At 39.8% G+C, this 9,053-nt stretch overlaps 1 protein-coding gene across 1 annotated transcript; it reads right to left on the minus strand.

Moving 5' to 3' along the window:
• Positions 1-7,268: 7,268 nt before the first annotated feature.
• Positions 7,269-7,703, minus strand: LOC139860007 (uncharacterized). Its single transcript, XM_071848779.1, has one exon. The coding sequence runs from the start codon at positions 7,701-7,703 to the stop codon at positions 7,269-7,271; it is 435 nt and encodes a 144-aa protein (XP_071704880.1).
• Positions 7,704-9,053: the final 1,350 nt, after the last annotated feature.

A 9,053-nucleotide genomic window follows, 5' to 3' on the forward strand; every position in this document is an offset into this window, starting at 1 on the left:
TCTTGCAGCCTCAACCCATAACATTCTGTCGTTCACTCGCTGGTTGATGAGTTCCTCGAGTTCTTGTTCCGTCATTCGATTCAATCGCGCCATTTCCTAATGAAAGAAAATAATTATTCACATGGAATATTATAGATGTAGTGTGTATTTATAGTACATTTATAGCTTGTTAATAATATGAACCAGGTATTATTATAAAAGCCTTTTCTTCTTATTAGCGTTTTATAATTATATCTTGGGTAGTACCTACCCGTTAATGTTCATACTTAATAGCTTAGTACAGAATCAATTACTACAATCTAAATAATACTTAACCATGGAAAATTATTGCATTTCATACTTCAATATTTTACATATGCTTATCTTACATCGAACATTAAGCAAACCACACTATTAATATTATACAAAACATTATTCGGTTCCATGGTTTGACACAGCAGCGCATCGTTTGATCTATTTTCTAGGACGTTTAGACACAAAGATTTGCTTAACGCTTATCCTAACTGTCTGCCTATATTTTGGCTGTGGGACTGAAGAACTGGATGCCGGGACAGAACGAATAGGAATAGCGGGGATAGGGGTGGTAGTGTTGAGTGGAATTGGTGCCACATCATTCTCATTAAACTCGGGATTTGGATTTTCTAATTCATTAGCCTTTCGTTTCTTTCCTAGTTCGAACTCGTCTTTTGTAATTTCCTGTATTTCTTCCTCGGGTTCACTTTCCTCCTCGGGTTCACTTTCCTCCTCGGGTTCACTTTCCTCCTCGGGTTCACTTTCCGGGTTCTCTATAGTTGGTTCATCCGGAATTTGTGAGTCTTCCCCAAGGATATCATTTTCGTCATCGGACAGGTTAATGACTGGAACGCCATCTGAAGATTCTGATTCGGAGTCGTTGATTGTGATAACAATTTTTGAGCTCGACATCTATCACACAACAACTAACCCATTAGTACTTATATAATATTTACATATAAATTTTAACCAACAGTGATAAGCAATGGTTTTTTTTTTTAAATCAGACCCGGTCAAAGTCCAGACTTTACTAATGTATCCTAACGACTTATCAGTTAGACACACTAATGCAAACCTGGTTCGCTAAGACCACCGCTCTGATACCACATGTCATAACCCGTCCTTAACCATAAGAACGTGTTAGATAACGTATGATTTCATTGCGAGGTATTGACCTCTATATGAGACATTTTTGAAAGAAAACTGCATATATTATACATTGCAAACCATAACCATTATTTTTGTTACAAGCTTAAGACAATAAAAAGATGATTATCGTTTAACGATAATCTTCGACTTACAAACTTTACAAATGATAATAACAACACGATTTCTAGCATATTTTACAACACACGTCCTCGGATATGCAGTTTTATTTTTGACACAAATATGAGTACGCATGATCCTGCTTAGATTCAACATAATGCAGCGGAAGCTTTAATTATCACCTGAGAATAAACATGTTTAAAAACGTCAACATAAAGTTGGTGAGATATAGGTTTAGTGCGCAGCAATATATATATATAGACCACAAGATTTCGTATATAAACATTTCAATAAAAATATTCTAAGTGGTTGAGCACTCGGTAACCATACTTAACATTTTCACGTCGCATATTCCCTTTAATATGAAATCTTACTACACCGTACCAAGTGTAGTCACAAAACGAAGTACTGTGCAACCGTTGAATACTGGTCGTCCAGTCCGGTTGGGGTTGTCAGGCCCGATAGAACTATCAACAGGATTCGCGTTTACAATACCGCTGTAAATATTAGTTACCAAGCTACAGGGAAGTATGCCAGTGGTACAACTCAACGTAGAATATATTTTTCAGTTACTTGTGTCCATATCGTAAAACATAAAATACATGTATTCTCATCCCGAAATATTTAGAGTTTAAAAGTGGGACTATATACTCACTCTTGTCTTGATGATATATATATTTTGACTCGGTCTTCCGGTTGATATCACGAACCTATCCATATATAATATATCAATATGTTTTCATTTTAAAACAAACGTTATATATATATATACTTGTTATACTTTTAATATTTTGAATATTTCCTTAGTCCGTAGTTAGCATTCCGATGTTAGTAATTCAATTTTTAATGGTTCATTTTTAGATGTTTAATATACCCGCAATAAACAAAACCCCCAACGAAATAAATAAAACCCCATCGTATATGTATTGGTCGAGATTAATCTTGACCCATGGTACCGGTGTTGTCAAATGACGTGTTGCGTACATAAAGTACCGGTGTTGTCAAATGACGTGTTGCGTACAAACATGGGATCTTATGATTAATCTTCTCGTATTGTTTACGGGTGATCCTGAACCATATAAAATTGAATTATAAGTAAATATATATAAAATATCATGTTATCTTAGAAATATGTGATTTATATCATTTTTTTCCAATTGATCCCGTAGTTGAAATGATCTAGGATAACCAATTTTGTTTCGGTCATAGTTTCTTCGTTACAAATCCGTTTTCGTTGATTCAAATTGCCATCTTCTTGGATCGAGTTCTTCTTTAAGACTATGAACTGTAAATACCTTGGTTTGTATTCAAAATCATACGGCATAAGTGAAACATTAGTGAAACATATGAAGTTAAACATTTTTGTTACAACAAAATCATTTAATGACCATTTTTCTAAAAATACTTATACTTTGAAAAACCAAGTTTTACCTTGTTAAATTAGTATATACATAAGTTATATTACAGGTCTTGAAGTATTTTAAAAGTTAAGTTAGAAGGATCTATTTAGTTTGCAAACAAGTTTGAAAACATTCAAACTATGTTCTTGTTGTTAAACTTTTGTACCACAAAATAAGATAGATATATATATATGAATCGAATAAGGTTATGAACATAGATTCTACCTCAAGTTCCTTGGATAAGTTTGCTGTAAAAGAGAAGTAAGAAGCTAGAATCAAAAGGGTGATAGAAGTGGATGAAAGATTGGTAGTAAGTTGGTGTTCTTGGAGGGTTTTCTTGAAGTGTTTTTGTATGGTTTTCTTATGGTGTTTTAGTATGGTTTTTGAAGCTAGATCTTCTTGGAAACTTTGCTGAATTGATTAAGGGTTTTAAGGCTCCAAAGTATGTGTGTGTTTTGGCTAGAAAGTTGAAGTAAAATGAATGAAGATGATGATACATATAAAGGCCTTAAAAAAACGTGGCATTAGGTGTTCATGGACAAAATTCTAGTTTGTAATCTTGCTAATTAGTCTTGCAATCATACAAAAGTAATTACCTAGCTCTAAGGGCATGAATAATGGCTGGTTAGGTGGTGATTTTGATGTGTATTTACTATTAGTAAATACGTATAGGAGCTAGGTATGATACGAGTACAAATACTCTAAATATACGTATAGAAATTTTGTGAAAAATGGAATGAGGATTCAAATATAGCTATCTTTTGTGAATACACTTATATGATTTTATGTATTTAAGTTCTTAAAAGTGATTAAATACATTACTTATACAATATATGTATAAACATTATAGTCTTAAGTATTTAAGTCAAATAACGTTACGTATTGTTATCGTTTTGAAAACTTAAGTTAGTAGTTTCAAAATACACATATAACTTGTTGTTATTAATACAAAATGAGATATTAAAACATTCATTAATCATGTTAAATATGTATATATACATATATATACACAAACGTATAATTATCATATATTGTATAGTTCGTGATATCATTGGTCAAACTAGACGGTCAAACGTTGTGTAAAATTCTTTTCGGAAATATAAATCTCGACAATTTGGATTGCTTATCATGTTGGCAAGGTTTAATTTATGTAAATATTAATCTTTTAAGTATAGAATGATCGAAAAAGTGCGGTCGTTACAGTATACCTCTTGGGTTACCTCTTGCTTATTGCTAGAGTTAGGTAAGTATTACAACACTTAAAATTGATGTTTCCAAAAGATGGTAGGATTTCATTCAAATTTCTCGTGGTAGGAAGCGTATAAGTTTCAACTACCCATTATGAATTTTCCTACTTACATACAACTAGAAATCTAGAAATAAAACTTTCGAAGGTTTACCCCGTTCCAGGTTCTGGGGATCTGTTTCCCTTCCGTCGTTTCGAGTTTGTATGAACCGTTCCCAAATGCTTCGGAGATTATGTAGGACCTTCCCAGGTTGGGCCCATATTTCCTTCATATTCTACTTTGCTGGTGCTATTGAGCCTTAGGACATAATCTCCGGCCTTGTATACCGACGGTTTGACTCTCTTGTTGTAATACATTTCAATCGTTTTCTTGTATGCTGCTTCCCGAATTAACGCAACCTCCCTTCGTTCCTCCATGAGGTCAAGATTGAAACGGAGATTCTCCTCGTTTTCTTCAAGGTTTTCGGTCCTGTTGGTTAATACCTGTATCTCCGTGGGTAATACCGCCTCAGTTCCATAAACCAAACTGTAAGGGGTTTCTCCGTTACTCCTTTGGGGTGTGGTTCGGTGAGCTCATAGGACCAGGGGGAGTTCTTCCATCCATCCTTGGTGGCATTTACCCAATCGTTTCTCGAGACCTTTTAAGATATCCCTGTAGGTTACTTCAACCTGTCCGTTCCCTTGTGGGTGGTAAACGGAGGTAAAGGTTTGCTTTATCTGTAGTTTTTCGCAGAACCCCGGGAAGATACCTTCAGCAAATTGTTTCCCATTATCAGAAACGATTTCTTGGGTATCCCAAACCGACACATGATGTGTTCTCAAATGAACTTTTCTACATTTTTCCCTGTCGTGGTGCTTAACGGTTTTGCTTCCGTCCACTTTGTGAAGTAGTCTATCGCAACCACCAACCATTTGTAGCCTCCTGGTGCTTCGGTGAGTGGACCTACTAGATCTATGCCTCACTTTGAGAAAGGCCATGCTGATAACACCGATATCATATCTTGCTTTGGCTGTTTTTGAGCTTTAGCGTGGATCTGACATGGCTCACAGGTTTATAAGAGCGTGACCGTATCTTCGTGCATGGTTGGCCAGTAATACCCCATCCTTAGTTTTTGTGCCACTATCGACCTTGGTCCGGAGTGAAGTCCACAGAGGCCTTCGTGCATTTCTCTGATGATCATCGAAGCTTGGTTTGGTCCGACACAGCGAAGCCATGGGGTGAGGAAAGATTTCCTGTACAAGGCTCCGTTCATTATCTTGTATGACGGTGCTTTGATCCGATCTTTCTTGCTTCTTTTTTATCCTTGGGTAAGATTCCGAGCTCCAAATATTCCCTTAATGGCTTCATCCATGTGTTTTCTTCTTCGGTGATTAAGTCGTGGACTTCCTGAGCTTCGATGGACCTTTTTTCCAACACTTTGACCAACACTTCCTTCGCCAGGCGTGCGAAGGTGATAGAAGCTAATTTGCTCAGAGCATCTGCTTTCTTATTCTGACTTCTTCTCACATGTTCTATTGTGAAGCTTTTGAAGCTTTCTACTAGTTCCCTGACCTTTGATAGATAGAGTTGTATGGTTGGTTGTCTTTCTTCGAAGATACCTAGGACTTGGTTAGCAACGAGTTGTGAGTCTACGAAGGCTTGCAAATGCTCAATTTTCATCTCCTTCGCTATTCTGAGCCCGGCGAGCAGAGCTTCGTATTCTGCTTCGTTGTTAGTTGTGTTGAACTCGAAACGAAGCGCGTAAGTAAACTCTTGTCCCTCTGGGTTGATTAGCATAAGTCCTGCCCCGAACCATCAGAGCTAGAGGCTCCATCAGTGAACAATTTCCATTCCTTTTTTTCAATAGTCGGAGTGATAATTTGTGTGAAGATGGAGTTGTTTTCTTCGTCTGTCTCCGTTGTTTCTGCCATGAAGTCTGGTAGCACTTGGGCTTTGATTGAATGGCGAGTTTGGAAATCGATGTCATGTTCCCCAAGCTCTATTGCCCACTTGGCCATTCTGCCCGACTTTTCTGGCTTCATAAGGACCTGTCTAATTTGCTTGTTAGTTAACACAATGATAGGATGAGCTTGGAAATACCTTCGTAGTTTCCTCGCAGTGTGAACCAGGGTAAGCGTGAGACTTTCGAGCTCTGGGTAGTTGACTTCTGCACCTTGCAGGACTCGGCTGACGAAATATATCGGGACCTGTACCCTTTCACGTTCTGCTACTAATACCGCACTGATGCATTCCTTGGACGTCGCTAGGTAGAGATATAGCGTCTCTCCTATCTTTGGCGACGTCAGGGTTGGCAGATTAGCTATGTGTGCCTTCATATCAACGAAGGCTTTTTCGGCCTCTTCGGTCCATGATATTTTATTTGCTCCCAAGCATCCTTTTAAAACTTTGAGGAAAGGCAATTGCTTCTCATCCCCCTTGGACAGAAAACGACTTAATGTCGCTAGCTTCCCGTTTAAACTCTGCATCTCTTTGACCGTGGTTGGGGTTTTGAGTTGTTGGAGCTTGTCTACTTTCTCTGGATTTGCTAAAATTCCTTTCTTAGTGATATAATACCCTAAGAACCTTCCTTCCTCTACCCCGAATGAGCACTTCTTGGGGTTTAGCTTCATGTTGACTGACCGAAGGGTGTTGAAGGTTTCTTGAATGTCTTTCAACAAAGTGCTTTCTTCAGGGCTCTTGATCACCATGTCATCAACATAAGCCTCCAAGTTTCTCCCTAGTTGCTTACGAAAGACTTTGTCCACCAGCCTTTGGTATGTGGCTCCGGCGTTCTTCAATCCGAAGGGCATTTTCTTATAGCAATATATCCCCTTGCTTGTGAAGAACGATGTCTTTCCTCGTCTTCTTCGGCCATTTGGATCTGATGGTAGCCTTTGTAGGCATCAAGAAAACACTTGTACTTGTACCCGGTTAGGGATTCCACCTTCCAATCGATCTCCGGCAGGGGGTAGCAATCCTTAGGGCAAGCTTTGTTGATATTTGTAAAATCGACGCACATTCTCCACCCTCCCTCAGATTTCTTCATCATGACAGGGTTTGCAACCCAGGTGGGATATTTCGCTTCTCGGATTATGCCATCCTGGAGTAGTTCTTCAACCTCTTTGCAAGCAGCCTCATCTCTCTCATTAGCGAGGTTTCTTTTCTTTTGATGTATTGGCTCTAGGTGCTTGTATTCGTTGAGCTTGTGTTCCGTAGAAAAGGTTGTTCTGTCAATACTGAGCGTTCGAGGAATACCTATCATATCTCTGTATTCCCAAGCGAAGATGTCGATATTGGCCTGTAGTAGCTTGCGAAGCTTTTTCTTCACTTCCGAAGGTAGCGATCTTCCGATAACTACTTGTTGCTAGGGGAATAGCGGGTTGATGGAGATTTTCTCTTCGTTCGAACCTTCTTCTCTGGTTTCGAGGATACATTCACCTGGTCTTTCCTCCGTTTCCCTGATTGCCATAATTACCTTCTCTCGATCGTAGGTTGAAGTTAGGGTGCCAATCCCTTCGGGTGTGTAAAACTTCACTAATTGATGTACGGTAGATGCAATTATCCCCATTTTCATCAAGGCTACTCTTCCGAGCAGGATGTTGTGCTGCGAGGTGGCCCGGACTATTACAAATTCTAGCGTTTCGGTCCTGGACAATGGTGGCTCTCCGATGGTGAAATCGAGGTCTACTTCTCCGATTGGCCAACATCTTTCTCCAGAGAACCCAATTAGCGGTACCCTCGGTGGGTTCAGGCGAGCCTTAATAGCGGGGCTAAGCTGATCGAAGCAATGTTCATACATGATGTAGCATGCACTGCCGCCATCCAAGTAAACTCGGTGTACCTCTCTTTCGAAGATTCTCCCATTGATTGTAACATGTTTATCGGAGGGAGTGATTGTATCAAGTGCTGGGAAAGAGATCTCTTCCCAATCTATTACTTCGCTCTTTTTTCCCTCTTGTAGGTTCTTTGCTTCTCAACTGCGAAAGCATTCTGCAACCGTTAGTATGACGTTGTCCGTATTTGGTTTCTTTTCTTCGATTCTGGGCTCTTGTTTCGGTATCTTCGGGTTGCGTAGGCCTTTTACTAAGTGTGTTAATTTTCCAGATCTGACTGCCTCTTCGATAGCTTGCCTTAATTGTATGCAGTTGTCCGTTTCGTGGTCGAAGCCATTATGAAAGTCAAAAAATTTACTTGTGTCTCTCATTTTTCCTTTGCTATTCAGCTTTGGTGGAGCTTTGAAGGCTTGGGCGGCCTTTTTGGTAGCTAGGATCTCTTTGGGTGACTTTACCAGCGTTCCGAGGATACCAGGGGTATTTTCCCTTCTATAGGGGGAGAACCTATTTCGCTCGTTCCTTCTTCCGGACTTCTCTTCACGATGACCTTGTTTTTCCTTTCGCTTAAAGCCTTGAGTTTCTTCGTATACGAAGCTATTCGCGGTGTCTTTCGCATCTAGCCAAACGTGTGCTTTGCCTAGCAATGCTTCGTAAGTGTTAGGGAGATCCCGACTGAGATGCTCTACCAATGCTCGGGTCCTACAACCGTATAAGAGTCCCGAGATCCTTTGTGACTCGGGGAGTCCTAGAATCTGCTGGGTTTCGTCCGTATACCGAACGAGAAAAGCCCTCGAAGCTTCGCCATCTCTTTGCTTGATACTGTGGGCAGCGATGTGATTCTTCTTGTGTTTCTTCTACTGGCTAAATTTCGAGCTAAAAAGTCGTTTAAGGTCCTCGAAGCTGGATATGGAATCCTTTGCTAAAGAGTCGAACCAGATCCTTGCATCACTTTTGAGCACGTATGAGAACGCGTGACAAGCCACAGCTGTATCCCATCTTGACATTCGAGCCGCACCTTCGAAGATGTTTATAAAATCATCAGGGTCGTCTTTTCCTTCGTAATACCCCAAGTGGGAAGGTATCTTCATCCCGATGGGTAGCGTGTGGTTTTGTATTGAAGATACAAAGGGAGTTTTCTGACTCTTCCAAGATTGGTCTAAGTATCTGCCAGCGTCTCGGCTAGCTTCGTGGTGGAGGTTGTTCGCTGCGGGGGTACCTCCGATGTATGTACCTTGGAAGGGCAAACTAACCAATGGACTTCCTCCGTTCCATAATTGCGACCCTGGAGGCAACGAAGCGTTCGACTGAGTTACTAG

Source organism: Rutidosis leptorrhynchoides, chromosome 7, assembly GCF_046630445.1.
Source record: "Rutidosis leptorrhynchoides isolate AG116_Rl617_1_P2 chromosome 7, CSIRO_AGI_Rlap_v1, whole genome shotgun sequence".
Taxonomy (NCBI): Eukaryota; Viridiplantae; Streptophyta; class Magnoliopsida; order Asterales; family Asteraceae; genus Rutidosis; species Rutidosis leptorrhynchoides.

Bases quoted from the DNA above. Each gene is read 5' to 3' on its own strand.
- LOC139860007 (XM_071848779.1), bottom strand. From the start codon at position 7,703: ATGTATGAACATTGCTTCGATCAGCTTAGCCCCGCTATTAAGGCTCGC.